The sequence below is a fragment of the Serinus canaria genome, chromosome 9, assembly GCF_022539315.1.
Source record: "Serinus canaria isolate serCan28SL12 chromosome 9, serCan2020, whole genome shotgun sequence".
Taxonomy (NCBI): domain Eukaryota; kingdom Metazoa; phylum Chordata; class Aves; order Passeriformes; family Fringillidae; genus Serinus; species Serinus canaria.
Window position 1 is genome coordinate 16341402 of NC_066323.1, and position 21190 is coordinate 16362591.

The 21190-nt window shown below is 43.5% G+C and overlaps 1 protein-coding gene across 1 annotated transcript; it reads right to left on the reverse strand.

Annotated features, from left to right (window-relative positions):
* Positions 1 to 332: 332 nt before the first annotated feature.
* On the reverse strand, positions 333 to 19064 carry LOC103815438 (guanylate cyclase soluble subunit beta-2-like). Its single transcript, XM_030227344.2, is given in 20 exon segments — positions 333 to 2416; positions 3128 to 3250; positions 3339 to 3553; positions 5023 to 5177; positions 5496 to 5642; positions 7812 to 7960; positions 8710 to 9030; positions 10550 to 10766; positions 12226 to 12329; positions 13969 to 14074; positions 14162 to 14382; positions 15499 to 15598; positions 16031 to 16191; positions 16380 to 16474; positions 17709 to 17782; positions 18787 to 18836; positions 18839 to 18880; positions 18883 to 18957; positions 18960 to 19044; positions 19047 to 19064. Coding segments are annotated over 20 exon segments (2610 nt in total). The 3' UTR covers positions 333 to 2264.
* Between the last annotated feature and the right edge of the window lie 2126 nt (positions 19065 to 21190).

Genomic DNA, 21190 nt, shown 5'->3' on the forward strand with positions numbered 1-21190 from the left:
AAGTAACAAAAGTCTTTGAAAAATCTGGCCCCTGGACCTTTATGGTACCCAAACTTTTACAGCTAGGGTTTTAACACCAGATTTCATGGGATTTGGGAGTCCATATGCTTTAGAAAGCTTTCAAAAGTCTCAACTTTTAATTTTTCTAAGCCTCAGCTTCCGTGAAGCAGCAGTGGGAATTCTCTTCTCCCACCCTTTTTGTGTCAATTCTCTGTAGATATGTGGCTGACCCAAAGACTGAGCACTTTTGTAGGCCTAGAGGAAAAGGAGAACAGCAAAGGTGGAAGGGAAAAGAGGGACAGGAATCAAAGGAATCACTGACAAATGGCAGCTGGTATATTAATGAAAATATTTATTTTTGAATTATGTTTTTGCAGTCTTTAGAAATGCCTACAGACTTAAGAACACATGATGCTGCACAGGCACATTAATTTTTAGAAGCAGTTGTGCAGATTTGACCCAGCTCTGCACCCCCAGGAGAACCAGATTGTAGCAGATGCCACAGAGAATCCACTGAGCACACCATTTTCACCACAGGACAGCATGAAGTAACTTACCATGGAGCACTTACTGGCAATTAAAACATTCCAATATCAAACACCCACAGATTGTTCAGAGCAGGAAGGGCAGGTTTAAGCAAAGCAAGTGTTCAATGGATCTCTTCTGGAGGAAGCTAAGCCAGAGCATGTGCTTGTGAGGGGCTCCAAAAGCTAATGGGTGTTCATTGTGTGGGATCACACCCAGCAAACCCCTGGAACACCTCTTCAGTGGAGATCAGCACCAATGGTTTCACTCTGTGCATCCTCCTCTGCTGGTCTAATTGCACTAATTGTTCCTGCAGACTGAGCTGCCCAGCTCCTGTCTCAGAGATTTGGAAAGAAAAAAACTCTAAGCAGGTGAAATTTCATCTGGCCAGACTATAAAGAGGAGGAGATGCCTTTCATCAGTCTTTGCTCTCTGTCTGGTGTTTAAAGAGCCTCGCTCTTGCTGCAGACACAGAGGTGGAAATGTGATGCTCCAGACTGTCAGAGAGGAGTAACTTTATCACCTTCTCCAGTGAGTTCCTGCCCAGAGTTCACATTGGTCTCATGCCTGCATCTTTAGCTGAAGAATCCACAGCCAAAGGTAATAAATCAGTGTGCAGGGCACATCTTCTGTCAAAGTCACCCACCTGGTCCAAGCTCCATTTATAGGAGTGAGAGCACAATTTATGATGCACCAAATTGTCCACAACCTTTATAGCCATTGTATTTTTGCTCCTCTCTCTGAAATCCCTGACAACTGAGCTTCAATTTTTCTCTCCCATTTCTGATCAGGCATAATCTAGAGAATATGTCAGCCTGGAAGTATTTCAGGTGAGCAGCCTCTGATACCAGGTAATGCTGATCTCTAATGCTGTTGTTTTCAATGGTGCTAGCAACATTGATTCCAGCACTGACAGTCTCCTTCTGCAGTCCTACATGGTTTTGGTTCTGTTTTGGTTTTTTTTTGTCTAGCTGGAAAAATAAGAAATAAACTTGAAACTCATTTGAAGGTCTCAAATAGGTTGTAAGCCTTGAACAGTCCTTCAGTGTGACAAATCTGATGCGTGGTATCTCCACCATTTCCATGTCCTTCTGTGCACAGGATCTATGGCTGGTTCAGAGATCACAGGTGCTCCTCTCTACTGTTGGCTGCTATCAAACACACATTATTCTCTCTTCAAGATGCAAAAATACAGGTTGTTTTAGATCTATTCTGCACTTCTACTTCATAATGCCTTGACCCAACCAAGGATAAGTTATGAAATTAAGCTGTTATTGCAGCTAAAACATAGGTGGAATGCTGCTAACCTTACATGGGGAAGTTGCTGGCTGTGCTGGAGCCAAGACAGATGGTCACTTCAGGGAATGTTTCTTTTATGGCAAGTGCTCATTTGAGTAGGAATATTTCTAGCTGGATGAGTCACCTCTTTCCCGATTGCTGCATCAGATACCAACACATGATTTTTACACAAGGATATTCAAAGATGTGGCACAAGCTAAAAATGCATCTTCAAACCATCCTGCAAGGGTTTCTTTCTCTACTGGAAATATTATGGCCCATGTAGATGGATTAAAAAAAATTTCCTCCACTGTTTTATTTTTACTGAAAACTGTGATGAAATGTCTTTTTTCTTCTTTCTTTACAAAATCATGTGGTACTCATATACAAAATCAGTCCCATAACAGCAAAATGCATAAAATCATAATAAAATTTCTCTGTTTGATGTAAAAGTAAGAAACTTAGAGTAAAGTGCAAAAATTAGAGCGAACATTTCTATTCTGTGGCTCTTCAGCAGCAGGTTTGACTCTTCCCTGGTTTGGAGGACGAGGACCATCATCTGCATGCTGGTTGCCATGGAGACTCCCATCGCTTTTGGAATCACAAGTTTTGCCTGAAAGGAAACACTCCTGCACTGTGAGTTTTTAAGGACCAGAGAGGTTTCTGTTTGTCAGCACACCACATACTAGATTAACCACCACATCTAAGCAGGTGGGAGGGAAGGCAGTGAAATATTTTCTAGCAATTAGCGACAACATATTTAGCCTGTTTAAAACCCACAAAACACATAAATAGAGCTACAAGACTTGCTGCATTAGATTAGGTTGTTATGGCATCAAATCTGTTATCTCAGTCTCAGCTGCTTCAAAGGAGAATGAACTTTGGTCACAGAACATGAGCATGGCAATAAATCCTTCTGACTCCTGCAGCAGGCAGGACTGAGGTCTCTCTTGAGTTGGTAAGGCTCCCCCCTAACTACATCTTTCCTAGGAAAAGATGTGTACATGAACAGTTCAAGGGTCTGTCCCTGTGAAGAGCTGTCAAATGTTTATCCATTCTATTTGCACTCCCAGAAGGGCTCTGGGGTTTGACAGCTCTGTCAGCTTCATTCTCACTAGTGCAAGCCAACACCTGGGATTGCTCCAAAGGTGAAACCTGTCTGGCCCTAAAGATTGTGCAGAAGGGTAATGTGTATATCTTGGCATGAAGTTCTGGCTTGACAAAACTATGGTTATTTAGAAGATTAATATAAAGAACTTGAAAGATTAAGCCTCAGTTACTTCCTAGTTCTGTGCTCTTTGTGAGATGGTAACTGAATAAATACCTGTTAAATCTCCAGCTTTCATCTGATTCCTTCTTCTGAGGCTGTTTTGTGCATCTGTGGGGGCATCAACATACTTCATTGCAACAGTTGGGGTCTGGTCCTTCTTTTGCTGAGCCTGAGTAGCTGAAAGAAGAATACAAAAGGACATTTAATTGGCTTGTATTATTGTTCATTTGTTAAAGGAGGAAAATATGTGTTGAGTTGACTCTACCTGGCTGATGAGAACTTGGTATAGTTTCAGTCTTGCCTTCTGGAAAGGACTGAACAGATTCATGGCCAGAATCTAAATCTTTCATTGGTCTTCCCATAATCTCATTCTCAGTTGCAGATTTATTTCTAATGAGGAAATATGTGTGCATTTTCCCTTTGCCTTTTACTTCTATTTCTCCTCTTTCAGTAATCTCAAAATTCTTGTATTTTAGGCACCTAAAGTATCAGAAGCAAAATGACACATGAAAATTCAAGACAAGTAAAAATGACACTGATGTTTTCAAAGAGCTGAGTGATCAAATCACAACAGTCTGGGGAAAAGAGTCTCAATTTGTGAACAACTGAGGAGTTGTTTCAACTGTTTATTCAAGCCTGCTGTGCTTTCATAGCATTACACATACAGCCTGATCAAAAATTAATGGATCACATAGTCAAATACTTCAGTAGGGTGGAGGGTTCTTATTTACCAGTAAATAGAAGTGAAGAACTGAGGCAGCCAATATCAGCTAGGCAGAATTATGCCCAGTCATTCCATCAGAGAAGGCAATCAGGTCCGTCAAGCATGACTGACTCATTTATTTTACATCCAGGCTTGCTATTCCCAATTGTCATTTTCATGTATCCAGAAATGGCCATTTGATTTTCTCTGGGACTGACATGAGGCTGATCAGCCTGCAGTTTCACCATGTCACCCTTGCCATTTTTCCATACAGCTGTAGCTTTCCTCAGCTGCTGCGGTGCTGACAGTCATGGCCTGCCAGAGCTGACAGCCAGCAGCTCTGCTGCGCCACCACCCAGCTCTCATTACCTCAGATCCCTTCTGCTCCCGTGCTTTTCTGTAGATTAAGATGTCTCAAAAGACCCCTGCTCTGATCCTCTTCCAGTACTCATAGCTCACCTACTCCTTGAACCCTGACTCTTGGTGCAGGGACCTTGAAGATCTCGTCAGTGAGGACCAAAGCAAGAGAGGCCTTGAGTAACTCAGCCTTTCTTCAGGGCACTGTCACTAAATCACCTGCTACAGCAGGTCCATGGTTCTATTTATATTCTAACATTGCAGAGCTCCTCTGACTGCCTTTGAACTTTGTTTCCCGTTTCAATGCCAGCTGAGTTCTCATTTTCCCAACATCATTCCTGTGTGCCCAGACAATGTTGTTGTACTCCTTCCATTGTAGTTTGTCTTTGCTTCCGCTCTTGCATACAGATTTTACACATACATAAAGCTATTGGAAAGGTAGTCTTAATTTTTTACAAACATGAGTTTCTGAAAAGTAAATTCCAGCATGAAGAGGATAGCTGTTTATGCAATTAATACTTAGTAAGTGTAAATGAAACTGTTTCACTACAAATTATGGTGCTCAATCAGAGAGATTTAGAGCCTTTTGTTATTAAATGTTCTAGATGTTCTGACTGTCTTTCTAGCACCTGCATCAATTTATCAGCATTTCCAAACAAGTTATCACCATTTTTTTTTTAATATTTTGCTGTCTAGCATGGAGACTCTCAAACCTCTGCTTCTATGTATAAGTACATTTGGAATAATTGGGAAAAAAATCAGACTCTTCACAAGCAGTGACTTCCCTTTACGAGCTGCTTAAATGAGTGACTGAGCACCATCTGCACTGAGAGGTGCAGTGGCAAGGCAGTGGATTGGAGCAGGTAAGGTTTCCCTCAGGGTCACTCACTGGTAGGCACTGGAGCTCAGGTGGATTTTGCTGGGCACGCCGTGGCTCTCCATGCGGGAGGCGATATTCACCGTGTCTCCAAACAAGCAGTAACGAGGCATCTTTTCTCCAACAACCCCCGCCAGGACAGGACCTGTATGGATCCCAACTCGAATCTTTACAAAGATAAAACACCCCCCAAAAATGTCACTTGGTAAATAACATCTTTCTTAATGCTGTCCAGCCACCGCAAAGTTCATCTCAACACAACGCTGGACGCCTGTGCTGTGATGATATCAAATATATATATGTGATGAGATGATGTGATGATATCAAATATCCACAGGGAGAGGCTCCTCATGGAAATGTGCCCACGTGGGCACATACCCCAAAGAGGGGTAAGAAGCAGCTCTTTGAGCTGCTGCTGCAATACGTAAACCAGAAGCTCAGCACAAGAAGCAGACAGACACACGTGCACCTTTGTGTTAACTTACTTGGATAGGATTTCCAGAAACTGGGTTCTGTACTCCTTTGGCTGCCATTATCATGCCCAAGGCAAAGTTAGCAACTCTCTCTGCGTGAGTGGGTACAGGCACAGGGACGCCCCCCACCACCATGTAGGCATCTCCAATCGTCTCCACCTTTAATTGAGAGGGACAAGCACATGAGCATACCAGGTGCATCTCACTCAGGTCAGTGGTTTGCTCTTCAGGGCTCTTCTCATCTGCACCAACTCCCCCTTTCTCTTAAAAGATGCTTCCAGTCACTGAAAAGCTTTAGCACACATGAGTTTCCTTGAGATGGAGTTCCTTTCCTTCCCTCCACACTAAAAATTCCATGGCATTCTGTCTCTGCTCACTTGACCCACTTTAGATATCTGTGTGAGAGACCCTAAGGAGAAAGGGCTGCTGTGCAAGTGCCAGACTGTTTGCCTTCCTCTTACCCTGGGTACATGCAGAGAGCTGGCCTGAGGCACAGCCTCCTGAGCCAAAGGTTACCTGATAGACGAGTGTTGCTAATTAGCTCTAATTCACAATTGGTGCTAAAAGCGTATTTCTTCTTTGAGAGAGATTTATTTCTAAAAGTCACAATACAGCAAGGGAGCCCATTCACTGTTGATTATGATTAAGGAATTCACACAAAATTAAGGAACCTCCAGTCTCCAGGATCTCACAGAACAGAGTGCGAGCTAAACAATTTGGGAGCATCCTTCCCTACAACCAGCTGTTTTCCCACAACAGCTGCAGCCTGAGGGACAAATGCTGAAGGGTTTGTCCTCCTTCAGGCATCCAGTCTCCTTGAAATACATGCTAAAGTACCTGAGAAAAACTTTGGATTTTGTTCCTGTAACAGAAATTTTGCTGGGAATAGACCTGTTTGAAAAAGAGAATTCTTAAATGTTCCACTGTAAGAGCCTGTTACATGGTAATGAAATTTTCTAAACTGCTCTGATGAGGCTTCACTGGCCCATTTATCATCAGTAAAATAGAGATCTTTTAGACTAATTGACTTTCTTAAAAATTAACACCGATTGGAGAGTGGAAAGATAATGAACAAACCCAAATATTAAATTAACACAATGACTTAAAACAGTCCCTCACTTCAACCCCAAAGAATGTGTTCCTGTCCATGCCTTCTATCAGACAGCCAAACCCACAGTGATGCCAGTAATTTTCTGTAACAAATTAAAAACAACTGTAAAAAGCTACTAATGCAAATAGATACCCTAATTATTTTTCAGCTATAGCAGAAGATTTAATTTAACAGGACTTATTCATAACTTCAGATGTTTATAAGCTTGGGCCAAGTTTCTTTGATCAATGTCACTATTTCACTGCTTTCCCAATTCCCTGCCATAGTAATCTCATCCTTGCTCTCTGTACCCCAGTAACTTCCTTCAATATTAATAGGAGTTATATACAGGCTTCAAAAGGAGATTATTATAGTGACAGATCATTTACTTATGATGGATGATTTAGATAGAATATGATGCTAATTCATCCTGAAATCTGTGGGCCATGTCCTGGATTCTTCAATTATTGAATACAGATTCCTTACCAAGGAAGAAATGCTTCTGATTTCCCAGTACAATTTATTGTGGGATGAACTGCAAGCCTTGCCTGAGTAAAGAATAAATGACATTTGGATTTCACCCTTTACTATTTCTGCCTTCCTCAATATTTAATGAGCTGGGGACAGACAGAAACTTAGGAACTGTTCTTCAGCACATCAAAACTGGTACCTCTGGAAGTGTTAATAACACTATTAGTGTAGGCCAGCCAGGGCTCTGATCTTTCCAGCACAGTTTGGAGATCACATGTACAGTCTAGGTCTAATTGATGCTCTGTGGGGGTTAGCAGGAGAGGATACCATTGCTGAAGATCTCCACGAAACAGAAGTCTAGCTGTTGTCTGGGTATTGTCTATAATGCTATTTCCCACCACGAGAGACAATGGCAAAGTGACCTATTTAGAAGAGGTTCAAATAAAAGAACTAGGCAAATTATTCATGTTGGATAGGCATTTGAGAAGGGAGGGAAAGAGAAATATATGAAAGAAGAGCCATTCTGGTATTAGCATTGTGGAAAGAGACTTTAGCCTATGATAGAAGTTGCATTCCTGTCCAATAATGTCCACTTCTCCCTGTTTTTCAGTTTGTGTGGCCACTAAAAATAAGTAATATTTAATGGTTTAATCAACAAATATTCTGTGGTGAAGAGGATTAAAGTACATTAAAACAAAACAAAAACCCAAACAAACAACAAAAAAAATCAGCAAAAATTTCTGCAGCCTTTTTTGGTCAGTACCTACCTTGTACACATCATGCACTGTGGTCAGTCTGTCAAACCTCAGGTACATTGAATTTAGCATGAGAACTATCTGAATAGGCTCACACTGGGCACAAATGCTGGTAAAGGTCACCACATCACTGAACAATATAGTGCACTCCTTGAACTCTCCTGTGGGCAGAAAGAGCAGTGGTATTTGTAATGGCTGCACAATCACAGAATCCGTTTGAGACTTGTTTGAAAAGATCATTCTATGGCCTCTCACTGGTAATAATCATACAAGGGTGCTGAGATGAAGGAGAGGTGTCAGAGTAAGACGGTATCAATGCAGGAATAATTGCACATCTCAAACAGCCCAAACATGTGAATACACCATATACAAGAAAGACTTAACTCATTATCCCTAATTTCATATATATGCTTACTAAAGGGAATTTAAGCATAATATTGCTACCTTTAATAACAATGGGAATCATCATGATCCTACATCTATACATAGCATAAAGGTACTAAGAGAATTTTCTAGCAAAGACCTCTTTACGCCCTTCACTTCTGACCCCTCGTCTTCCTGTATACCCCTGTTAAAACCAAAATATCAGATTACTGCTGAAACACTGAATTTTGTTCACTGAATAGGCAGCACTACCACCTTTCACCACTTTAGAAACAATTTTGGCAAAGAGCTTCCAAAGCTTTCTTTGAAAGAATAGCCTAATTTTATCTAATTTTATTTTTTTTATTTTATTTTTTTTTTATCAGTGAAATTAAGGGTCTGTGATCATCCTCCTACCCACGGATGTCACCAAGTAGAGAAAGGACTCCAGGGCAGTGGCAAAGGGGCTGTGCCAGCACCCCAGTCTCTCTCTATCCCCATCCCCACTGCACAAATCACACATCCCAAATGCATCCCGTTCATTCACCTGCCTCAACTCTCTTCCCCTCTTTCAGCTGGTTGGCCACGTGCTGGGGCAGCATGGCATAGAGCAGAGCTTCAGTCTTCTTCTTCTCCTCCTCCAGGTGCTTCGATAGGATCCTCAGCTCCTCCTTCTTCCTCTCCAGCTGGCTGGAGAGCTCCATCTCTGCCAGGCGCTGCTGATTGAGGAGGATCAAGTCGCGGGTGACGTCGTGGGGCGCGATGTCCGCGATGTGCATCTGCCGCTCCTCCAGCTCGTGCAGGCTGCGCAGCAGGGGCGAGCAGAGGTACAGCATGCACTGCAGGGGCTCCATCCACATCATCTGGCCTGTGGGAACCAGCGTGGGCAAGGCTTTTCAGCAGGGTGGCCTTTCACAGGGTGCTCTGCAATACTGGTGTTAGTTTTAGGGGATGAGTTCTAAGGTAGGTGGGCTTCTTTAGGGTCTGGATGATGACAGGAATTGATTTCCTAGGAATTCGAGGTGAACTTGTTCAGAGGAGCCAATAACAAAATTTTTGAACCCAGGAAGCAGTAACTCCCTCAGGTGTTGCAGGTGCTGGGCAGAGCCCAACTAGGAATCAATTCCCTCCTCCTCATGAGGAACCCCAGCGCTCACAACATCTCCCCTCTCCTTTCTGCTCCTCTCGGTATTTTCCCTTCCCCTTCTCCTAGTTCCCAGGCTGTTCCTGAAGCCAATCTGTCAGAATCATGCACAGGGGAACTGAGACTCACAGTGGTTAAGCAAAACATTTGAAGTTTAATTTCACAGTGCACAGTTTGTGTCCCAGTAAAGTCAATGGCACTTTCCTCCCTGGAAATTGGAGCTTTCAGTTACTATCATAATCTAAATACACAGTAACAAAAATGCCTGAAATGTGAAAGGGATTTTTGGTGGGGAATCGAGTTTTTTAGGTTTTGGTTGAGGTATATTTATTATTATCATTATCATTATCGTTATCATCATCATTATTATTAAATTCCTATTCCTTTCTCTGTCCCTCACCCCATCCCCAGGGCTAGTGGATGAACAGCTTTAAAACTAAGAGGATTGAAACATCAGAAATACATGTGAACTAACCCCCAGAGGATAACAGGAAGTACAATTGTGCCCATGACTGGTCAAAGCTCCTTGTTTTGGCAGCATTACTTTTTTCAAGGTTGTCCCTAAACATTTAATTTTTTTCTGAACCCCAGGAAAACAAGATTTGACACTCATTACATAAAGGTGGAAGGAGAGAAGAGAAAATTAGGTCACATTACAGAGTTCATAAAAGAAAAACTGAAGTCACAGAAAAATTAAACCAAATGCCATTATAGTAAATTACACCAAGCTGAGGACCATCCCATATTCAGTCCTCTCAGTAAAAATAAAGCAAATGCAATATCTTTTTTGCTGAGATAATTTTAACTGGTAAACTCTATTATGTGGCTTTGGGGGGGTGTGTGAAGACAGAACCTGAAAATGTGCTACAAAAAATAAAAGCACAGAGAACTAATCTATTTTTAATCACATTGGAAACCCAGCCAGTAGCAAATAACTCCCCTCAAAGGCATAAATTAAGAACAAACCATGTATTCACATCTGGGTTTTGCAGCATCAGAAAATCACCATATTTCTAAGCCTTTCAAATAGGTGCAGTGTCGTTGTTTCTGACTAAAAGCCTTCAAAATGTGGTGAGATGACAGCAGAATTTGTGTACAAGCATCTACTGCTTCTCTAAACAGAACCATCTAATCTCCTCACTGGCCAAAGGCTATTTATAGGACTGGAGTGAGGTCAGGAGTGCACCTCAGCCTAATTCCTGATTTAATATGAGCACTTAGGCTGCTGCAAACACTGAAGTACCTCTCAGCTCCAGCATTGGCCTCTCTTTCCATGACTCAGGCATCATCTCTCTTCTCGTCTGGAAAACAAATTGGCTGTTGATGAATTTCTGAATGCTGGAGATGGTGAAGGGCACTTCTGGGTGAACGATCCTGAAATACTGATCCAAGGAGATGCCCATGGTCTGAAGGCCAGGTACAATCTTTTGAATGCTCACCCCAGCTTGCTTCACTTTGAGCTTAAAAAGAAAATAAGGACCAATGTTACAATTCATGTCCCTTTGGGTTCAGACCAAGCAACTGTTCAAACATTTCCACAGACTTAGCCTTCCTAGAGCACATGGCTTATTTCTGGGCAAAGTTTCTACCTTGTCAGTGTAGTGCTGCACAGCCCTGAATGCATGCCCTTCATAGCAAGACAAAGCCCCAAGAAAGGAATGCTGTTACTAAAATGTTCCTTCCTGTCAGTTGTGAAAACCCCCCCAAACTACCTGCTATTATCCCTGCTTGCATTTGTGCAGGCCTCACAAAGGAGAAAATTTGAGAATTTTGCAGGAGAAAATTTGAGATACTGGAATGTGTTGTATTCCAAAATGAAAATAACTGTGGCAAAAAAGGCATTGGCAAATATGAATTTTCTAATAGACGGGTTACTTTCTCTTAAAGTGTAAAGGTTTAGTCATTTTCCTTTGCTTTGCTGACCATACATGAGCTCTTAAATTCTGCAGAAACGTTCTTCTCTACTTGCCATTGTTGTTGAAGCTCTGACCTGGCTACCAGTAATGGGTGTAGGACTTTTATTCTTTGCACACTAGTAATTTTATTAAATTATGCATACTGGCCTTTTTTTTAGGTCAGCAAAAGAAAGACTTTAGGTTTAAGGTTAAAGGTTTCAGACTGTGTATTTTGGCTGTATTTGGGACAATGGCATGAATCAGATTATATGTTCTGGTATCTCAATCAGCACAATGCCAATACACATTCCTTGAGAGGAATGGATTCAGTGCTCTTCTGCTGTCCCATCCTCAGCTTCTCCTTTCTTTGCTCCTGTCTTAAGCCAACATTCTCTCCACAGGGTTCAGAGCAGGGTTCCCACCTGTAGCTTGGTGGGAACCCAGGTGAGCTGGGGAGCAGCCAGAGGGCAGCCCTGCCAAGGGGCTGCAGAGGGTCTGTGCACAGCAGAGGAGACTCAATCCTGCCCCAGAAGGTAAAGAGATTTTGGGGTCCCAGAGGGGCTGCATGCTGTAGGTGGCTGGGCTTTCCCAGCAGAAGCCTGTAGGAGCAGACTCAGGCAGCACATGGAGCTGCCAGCAAAGCCCTCCAAGCCTTGGGACAGATTAGTAACTGGGAGGAGAGAGGGAAACTGTAAATGCAAAGCCAGTTTAAAGGATGGGACGTGGCTCTGGTATATCCAGGGACAGGAAGGTGACCAGAAACCTCAAAAAATTCTGCTCACTATTTGGTAACAGAGAGACTGCTGCAATAAACCTTGCTGGCATATCTGCAGGTGCTTCAGACCTGGAAACTCCATGAATTCCAAGGAGATGCCTATCTGCAGTGATAGAGAGCATGTCTCTGTACAGAGTATTTCTGCAAATCCTGTAAGTGAGTGTACACTGCACACAGAGCAGTCAAAACAAAGGGAAATTACTCTGAGGTTTGTGCAAACTAAGGGCCCTGACCACATGCTTGTCCTACCTCTTTGTCAAAAACCATATGAAAAGGAAGTCCATTGCAAAATGTTTTTGTGTCAATCCAGAGGCTCTTGGGATAAACAGGATCAAATCCTCTCAGGAGCTTACCTGTGGTGAGATAAATGTGTAGTTTTTAAATCAGGCTGCACTTCATAAAACCAGTCAGCATGACTTTTTATCACTCAGTGAGACAGGAGCCTATATCATAGTGAGTGAAGACAAAGCAAACAGTGTGTGGGCCCAGAAATGTGCCCCCATCTGTGCTAAATGCTCTGCAGTGTAATCCACAGCTGATCAGCAACTAATCTGAGTTGGCTGAGTGTTTAAAACTTAAGCACACAAAAAACACAGGGCACTAGATGCATGAAATTATGCTGAAAAAATAAGAATAGATGAACAACTGTAGACATTACTTCTCTATGAATCTGCAGATGCCATAGCAATATAACACAGGCACATCCCACAAAAATGTGCCCAGCAGTGGATTTAATGCACTTTGCCAGCTACTAAGGAACACTAAGAGAAAAAAAACAGTGTGATCTGGGTTTTAGTCTCCTGTACAATAAACCATATGTACAATGTCCATAGCACAGAGACAGAATTGCTGTTTGGTTTCTATTTTACTTACCCTGAGATTTTTCACAAAATGGTCACAAATCTAGAGAGCAGTTTGTGCTTACTAGCAGACATTTTTGTAAAAGGAATACAATGGGTAAAATATCAAAGCAGCTCATCTTTTGAGTAAAGCACCCAAAACCCTTTGATCTTCATGGCATAAACTTGGACTCCCAGTAACCCACCAGAATTAAAAAGATGATTACTTCCAGCGATCTCTTCCCCCCTGAAGGTGGCTATGACAGTTACTCCAGTAAGTTCTCCTGAGAATAAATGTTCAAGTCACTCAAGAGATTGGTGCAAAATATTGCAAACTTAGAACCTAGCTTTTAGACCTCTTTTTGCTTCAGGGGAAGTCAGTGTGGGTTTTTAATTTATCACAGTCTGGCTCTTGATAACACACACTCACAGCTAAAGAATTATCATTTTTTAAGAAATAATGCTAGTCTAAAATTTTATTTTGAATATATATTAATTTCTTACTTAGTATATCTGCCCTTGTAATGCCAGGTGATACCAGGTTCAATTTTTCACTCATCCCAGAATGCAGACATCTTGGCAATACTGAACTAGATTCTCATTCCTTTTGGGGAATCAAAAGAACCTAACTGAAAAATTCCTTCCATTTTATAAACATATATAAACATCTAATACATAACGGCAAGAACAGAGAGATCAGCAGTAGACTTTTGAAGTGGAGGATGTATTTTGGCTTTCAAAATTTACTACAGTTGATAATTTTGGAAAGGAGTAGTATCTATCAAGTTAAAAAACACACTTTTAAATTCAGCATCTTAAACTAAGTGACATGAAAATGAAGAATCAAATCCACCACACAATGGCATTTTACAGAAGAACACTTTTCAGATGAAAGCCCTGTTTAAGAGACAAAAGTGACAGGTCATATTCCACTTAAGTATCTGTCATTACTAAGCATGCTTATTATCTGCAATTTTTCTTTGTGCATCAATGTCAAACTGAAAGAAACTTAACCAGAAACATTTTGAAAAGTTGCAGAGGAAATATAAATGGTAACTTCAAAATGGATGGGTGGGTGGGGATAGGGAGGCTTACTGAATTTCTAGCTGAAGAGGCTCAGAAATGATGACAAGCTCCCACTGAATTCTCTCACCTTTTCCTAATGTGATTATTCCTCTCAATGTTTTCCAGTGACTTTTCTTAACAGGACAAACAGAGTTTCCTCTGTCTCCAATTGCATTCTTGGCTTTTTCAAGGTCCTGTTGAAATAAATCCAAAGGGAAATTCAAGGGTGTTTTTATTTTAAATATATTTTAGTAATATGGTGATAATGAATATTAAAATACCTCTTTATTCAGTTGGTTCTCAATTTGTTTTTCAGAGTCAACAAGACATTGAGATGAGGAAGAAAATTCTTTTCTTTCCTTGCATGGAAATAGAGGGTTTTGAGTGACAAGAAAAACAATATGTTCTTTTTTCCCAGTTCGTTCTTCTTCTTCTGTTTGATTGACTATTTTCATTGAAATCTCAATGTTAAAAAAATCCAGGGCTGCTGCACCGATGATTCCTGAAGGGGAAACAAAAAGACAAGGTATTGCCAAGAACAAAACCTTTTCAATTCCCCTTTTAGAGGGCCCCCAGTGGAATTTCACTGTTTCAGAAATCACTTTCCCAAAGAACTCTGGAAGAAGAAAGGAACGTATGTCGTCCTTGCTCCAGCTGCCATGATGAGAATATGATCATAGGAGGTCAGCTTCAAAGCGACTGCTGCTTTTGCCTTGGCTGAGGACAAATGCTGATTTTCACCAGGAGCAGCTCAGCAGGAGAGCTGAAGAATGTGTTCAAGTAGCCATAGAGCAGGAATATGAATTCCCATCAACCCAAAGAGTGCAGGGAGTCTAAAGAGATGCTGCTATACAATCTATTTCAGTCATTGAAGAATATTGTATTTTGAAAGGAAGGAAATATCTTTCATGCAGATTCACAAGCAGTTCTCTCATTTCTGGTCAGGTATTAGGCAAAATACTGGACATCAAAATTACATCAAAAGTTCTGTCTGAAATTCCAAATAATTCTGTGCTTTCAATATCAAGTAAGTTTTGACAACGGGGGAAGTTTTGATGAACTTCTAAATTCACCATCATTTATGAAAGAAAGGAATATGACCATCTCTTACAGACTTATAGCTCTCTAATGCTTGTACAAGCACAGCTCTGGAGATGCTGGTAAATGCTGGTGAAAGATTCATTTTGGAGCAGGTTTCAGTAGGAGTTTCACAGACTGGATGTATGACAGGGTGGATGAATGACTTCAACTCAACTAGAACTTCTACTTCACAGGAATTTAAAAAGCATTATTAATTAATTAATAAACAGGCACAATACACACCATGAATGTCAATTCTTTTTCCAGGGAGGGAATTCTAGAGCAAGAATGGACATTTATGGCCTGGGGTTGTCATACCAAAAATTTCCTCAAATTTTGATGAAATTTACTGGGAGCCAGGAGGGATCAGGCAGTAGGGAAATACTGAGTTCAGAGTCTGGACACTGAACTCTACCACGCCTCAACTCCATGGCCAGACCTCATCTGAAAAAAGATACTGAACTCTGAGTGCACCTGCAAATATCTGATTACCCTGTTTGTACATTGCATTGTTGTACTCTGCATTAAGTCTCATTACCTGGCACAATATGGCACAGACCTCTTCTGTCTGAATAGTAATGTAAATGCATTGACCCATCTTCATTCTTTTCTACTCTAAATGATGGTGCATTCATCTCCTGAGGGAAAAAAAAAAAAAAAAACCAAAGCCAGAACCTCAATATATTTTTTCTGGAAAAGTCTACTTTTTCAGAAAGTAGACTGATGAATTCCACTTGTACAAAAGCATCTCATGCCTTGATAATATAAACTGTAATATAAATAAGCTGAAAAACGGAAAATTAAATATTCTCACCTGTGAAGAAAATCTGCTATGCATTAGAGCCAATGTAGTAAATAGCATCTAATGCTGAGGACTAGACAAAACCAATCATTTTTAGAAAACATCCTAACATTTGGAGTAATCTGTTTCAGAACATAGCAGAAGAGAACATGTTTTGGTGATTTTTTCATACCTTTTATTCACACCTACGAGGTGCTGTTCCTTGTGTTATGAACTCTGGCAGAGTCCATCCATCCATACCTGCTCAGAAGTTACTACTCAGACTTGCCTGGTAAGAAAGGGACAGGTAGCTGTGCAATGCATCCAGGTTCTCTATGAACTCATAGAGATTTCCCCCCAGTGTCCTCAGCATGTGGTCGTAGCCTGAGCGCTTGCAGAATTCAAAGAAATACTTTCCAAACTCCCTCAGAACAATGTCAGCAGGGACACCTGGCAAAATAAAGATACCTTAAGGAATAAGAAAGGTTTGGAAGTTCTTGCAATGCTGTCGGGTGGATTAAGACTGAAGGCAGAAGATTTGCAACAAAGGTATTCCCAAGGGCACAGGAGACAAAAGCTGGGCTGCAGTCTCAGGCCTGACCCAGGCTTATCCATCCTTGAGGCATGCTAACACATACCTAATACTTTGCAGGCCTTGTCAACAAGCTGCATTGTGATCTCATCTTTGTAAACCTCAAAAGTCAAGAAAGAATCCTGGACTCCAGCCTGCAGCCTACAACAGAGAAGACAACATCCTTGTCTCAGCAGGGCTGTAAATACAAGATGCTTGGGTGACCCAGCTGGCATTTGTTAAGTACTGTTTGCTGTGAACGTACTCCTCAACTCCCTCAAGTGTTCTCTTGGAACACACTGCTTCACCTAATGATGTAAGTTTAATATCAAAGTGCTTTAAATTAATTCAATTGCTTTAACATGGCTGAATGGAGGTGTCCACCTCACCATTTCTGCTATTTCACATTATGGTATTACAGTGAACTCTTTCAAGGATTAGGACATCTGTGGGGTGCCAGAGCAAGTGGAGTCTTAGTTTGTCTTCTGGTCCACTGGTTTGTTGTTCAATGTGGCCACAATATCAAGCTCTTGGGGCTCTTCAAACCTGGTGATTTTTTTATATTGGCTTCAATTGTTGTCTTAGATAACAAAGGTTCTATCATCATCATAGTACAAGGATTTCATATTATCAGAGCTTCATACCTTCTTGATACAGGCAGCTCCTCTACACACTGACTTCTCCAGGTCCTCACAGTAATCTGACTCTCCTCTTTCCTTACTCTTATGTATCACTAGTTCTTATTGATTGCAGTGTGTGGCCTGTTAAGATCAGGCCCACCTCCAATCTTCAGCAACTGACCCAGCTGCAACTCATTGGGCTTGCAAGATCACCCTCTACATTCAATGGATGATTATATATCGTGGCTGGATTATACGGCATCTAAGTATCACTCATGTATTTTGGAAATACCATATAGCTCATAAAAACAAGACAAAACCAGATATGATAACAAGATTGAATGGGACTTTGAGCAATCTGGCCTAGTGGCAGGCTCCCTGCTCATGGCAGGGGGATTGGAACCAGATGACCTATGATTCTGTAATTTAGCTGCTTTTCTGAGTACTGGAATTAAACTGACTTTATATTAAGGATGACACCTTTTCAGTGTAATTACTTCTCAATATTGTCACTGTGATCCACCAAGTCTATTGCAAATTTGTCTATAAGACTAAATGTCATCTTTAATTATCTGATATGACAAATTAATTGGGACAAATTAGTATCAGAGGATGAAGTGTTACAAGGCAAGAAACTCTTGCTTTTGCCCTTTAAGTTACTCCTAATTATTACTTGAGATACACATCAGCTACCATTTTATAAGAAATTATGTCCCCTGCTGCTGAATTCCTGAGCACCTTCTTTCAACACACTGCATTTATTGGGAACACATTACCTTAATTTTTCCCATGTTTCTTCACCATACTTTTCAACCACCAAAGACTTCAGGCACGTGTTTATAAATCCATACTGCAAAAGCAAATACGCGAACATGGAGAAAATGTACTGGTTTCTCAAATGCTGCCCCAACATGCCACCTTTTTGTATTTCAGATTCCTCTGCTAATTTTATATTGCAAGAGAAGAAGTAATAATGCTTGACGGCCTAAAGAGAAAGTAATGTTGGACAGCCATTATGTCTCTCAGTAAACAGCGCAGCGTTTCCCTCAGCGTTTCACAAGCATTCAGCAGGTGAGAGCACGCAGCCAGCGGTGTTTCGCAGGGAAGGGCCGAGGCCGGGCCGGCCGGGGGTGCCCTGTGCGCGGCTGCTGCGGGAGCCGGGCCCTGCGGCTCGGCACAGCATCCCGGCACGGCTGCGGCTCGGGCACAGCATCCCGGCACAGCATCCCAGCACGGCTGCGGCTCCGCACAGCATCCCGGCACGGCTGCGGCTCGGGCACAGCATCCCGGCACAGCATCCCGGCACGGCTGCGGCAGCCGCGGAGACCCGGCCGAGCCGCGCTGCCGCCTCCGCACCGCCAGCCTCGCTGGGACCGGGGCAACGCCGAGAGAGCGGCCCGGGAAACAGAGCGCAACAGCCCCGGCGCGGTGTGCCCGAGTGCCCCGCAGCACCCTGTCCCGGCACGGCGCTCAGCCCCGGCTCTCGGGCTGGGGACCAGCGGCAGGGGCTGCCCGTCTGATCGTCCGTCCCCAGCAGGGGCTGCCCGTCTGTCTGTCTGTCTGTCCGTCCGTCCCCGGGAGGGGCTGCCTGCCTGTCTGTCCGTCCGTCCCCGGGAGGGGCTGCCCGTCTATCTGTCTGTCCGTCCCCAGCAGGGTTTTCCCGTCTGTCTGTCTGTCTGTCCGTCCGTCCCCAGCAGGGGCTGCCTGTCTGTTCCTGGCCGCAGCTGTTTGTGCACGACAGGAGCTACCTGTCTGCATATCTGTCCCCAGCAGGAGCTACCTGTCTATCTGTCTGTCTGTCCCCGGCAAGAGCTGGCTGTCTGTGTGTCTGTCTGTCCCGGCCGCCCCGCTCACCATCCTGCCGCTGCCGCCGGTCCCGCCGCACCGCCCGCTGCCGGCCCGGGGGGGGCGGCCCGGCCAGGCCCGGCCCCGCCGCGCTCGCCCGCGGCGGTGGCACCCGGTGGCAGCCAGTGGCCGCGGGCAGGGAGGCGCCGCCGGAGCTCGGAGCGGCCCCGAGCGGCGCGGTCCCGGTCCCCTCCGCGCCCCCCACGGGCCCGGCTGTTTTCCGCAGGAGAGGCGCGCTCCCCGCAGCTGCGGCTGTGTCGGGAATTCCGGGTGATGCCGAGGAGCATCCCGGGGCCGCGGCATCGCCGGCACGACGGCAGCTCACGGCAGGTCCCCCGTCCCGCTACTGAGCCCCGGCTGGACGCTGCCTGGCACGGCCGGGATCAGCGGGTCCCAAGCTCCGGAGGGCAGGGAGCCGGGAGAGTGACAAGAGAGGAGGAGGTTTCTTGCCAAGGGTTTCTTTAAACTGCCCTTAGAGCAGGAGCAGAAATGGTGGAGTCGATAGCCACCCCCACCCAAGGACAGGAGGTTTGTGGGGAGAAGCAGCACTTTCCATTCGACTGCTACTGAGCTGGGAGTTGCTGCCAGAGGCCTGACAAGAAGCAGGAGGTGAAGCTCCCTGCATGCGGCTGCCATCATCCAAGCTGTGTCTGCAGCCACCCAGCCTGTCTGAGAGGGAAGGACAGCAGCAGGGATGTTAACGGGAGCACAGTGATTGATTGGTGTTAGGTGCAATGAATTCATGGGGTTTGGGGCTTGGCAGAGTTATCTCATTTCCTCCATTTAATAATTATTTGTGGAGTGAGAGATTTGAGGGGTTTGAGAGTCCTGAAGGAACAGAATGAAGAACTTTTTGGAGAAAATCCCTCTCCCCTTGATAAAGATGAGTTTCTGTCCTCCATCAGCCAAACTGGCAGAGGCAGTGGATGCTGAAGTCCTGTGCCACCACCCCATTGCTGCTGTCTGCTGCAGGGGATTGTGCATTGAGCCAGGGCTCTGTGCCTGTCTGGCAGGGAGGGTTTTGCTCTTGGTGTGGCGATTATAAGGCACCATCTTCACGGCTCTTTGATCCTCAGCCCTCCACTACTGCATGTGGTCAGCAGGCACATCAAAATCTGGGCCAAAGCCCTACACCAGGCTACAGAACTGCTGATTTTTTGGCAATCACAGCCTTCCCACCAGCCCTGTGCTCTCTCTGCCCTCCCACAGCCTTTCTGTCCCACACCACCCGTGACTCCCCTGTGACCTCACTAAGAGACCTGGGTCTCCTCTCAAAAGCTGCCTCGTGAGCCAAAGCCTGGTCAGGGCCAGGCCCAGGGGAAGAGAACTAACAAAATTTGTGCCCTGCTGTGTTCCCAGTGCTGTGTGCAGAGGACTAGTTTAGCACAGAAACATGTACACAAACCCCTCTGTATTCCCTGGACAATATCAAATATTTGTTCAAACACGCACCTGTTGGAGATAGCATTGGCCAGCACAACAGATGGCCTATCTCCTGGTTTTCTCTCCCTGCTGTGATTCCAAGGAGCATCCATGCCTGCTGCAGGGCAAAAGGTGGTCCTGGAACCACAGACTCAGCCCCACAGCCCAGCCAGCAGTACCTGAGGGGAATAAACACCATGTCATCTAAGAATTGGATAGGTATGCTTACTGCCTTTGATCTATAAATTAATTTCTATTATATAGAAATGAAACTCATTTTAAGGTTTATAAAACTTGAGTCACTGGTGGGATTTGCAATTACAGTAAGAACTTTAGTATTCTCTCTTCTAGTACTTTAGTATCTTTTCTTTTTCTCTTATAAGCAATACAGTCACTTTAGTAGCAAAGATTAGCAACTATCAAAAAGATTTGGAAATGCAATTCAGGTAAGCTCTCCAAAACTCACATTAGTACCTATATGTGGCATTCACATTCTCTGAAAAAAGTCCCTTTGCCCAGGATTTTTCTCCTGGGAAGCTGAGAAACCTCAGAGAAAAAGGAACAAATTCTTATCTCATTTGCTTCTCCTGTGTTGTGCTCACATGTGGAATGTGTTTGGAGATTGTTTACCCACAGTGATTGTTTCATTGGATTCTGGTGTGAGTTGTTTTCACTCACTGGCCAATCAGGCCAAGCTGTGTCAGACTCTGAAGAGAGTCACAAGTTTTCATTATTATCTTATCAGCATTCTGTAAGTATCCTTTATGTATTCTTTAGTGTAGTTTAGTTTAGTATCCTTTAATATAATATAGTGTCATAAAATAATAAATGAGCCTTCTGAGAACATGGAGTCAGATTCCTCATTCCTCCCTGCCATGGGGATCCCTGCAAATACAATATCTATATACTACATCTGTATTGTTCAAGGTAAGTCATACTGTAATTTAATTTATTATTGCTTTAGCCCTTCTTTGGTTAGTGAATTGATTCT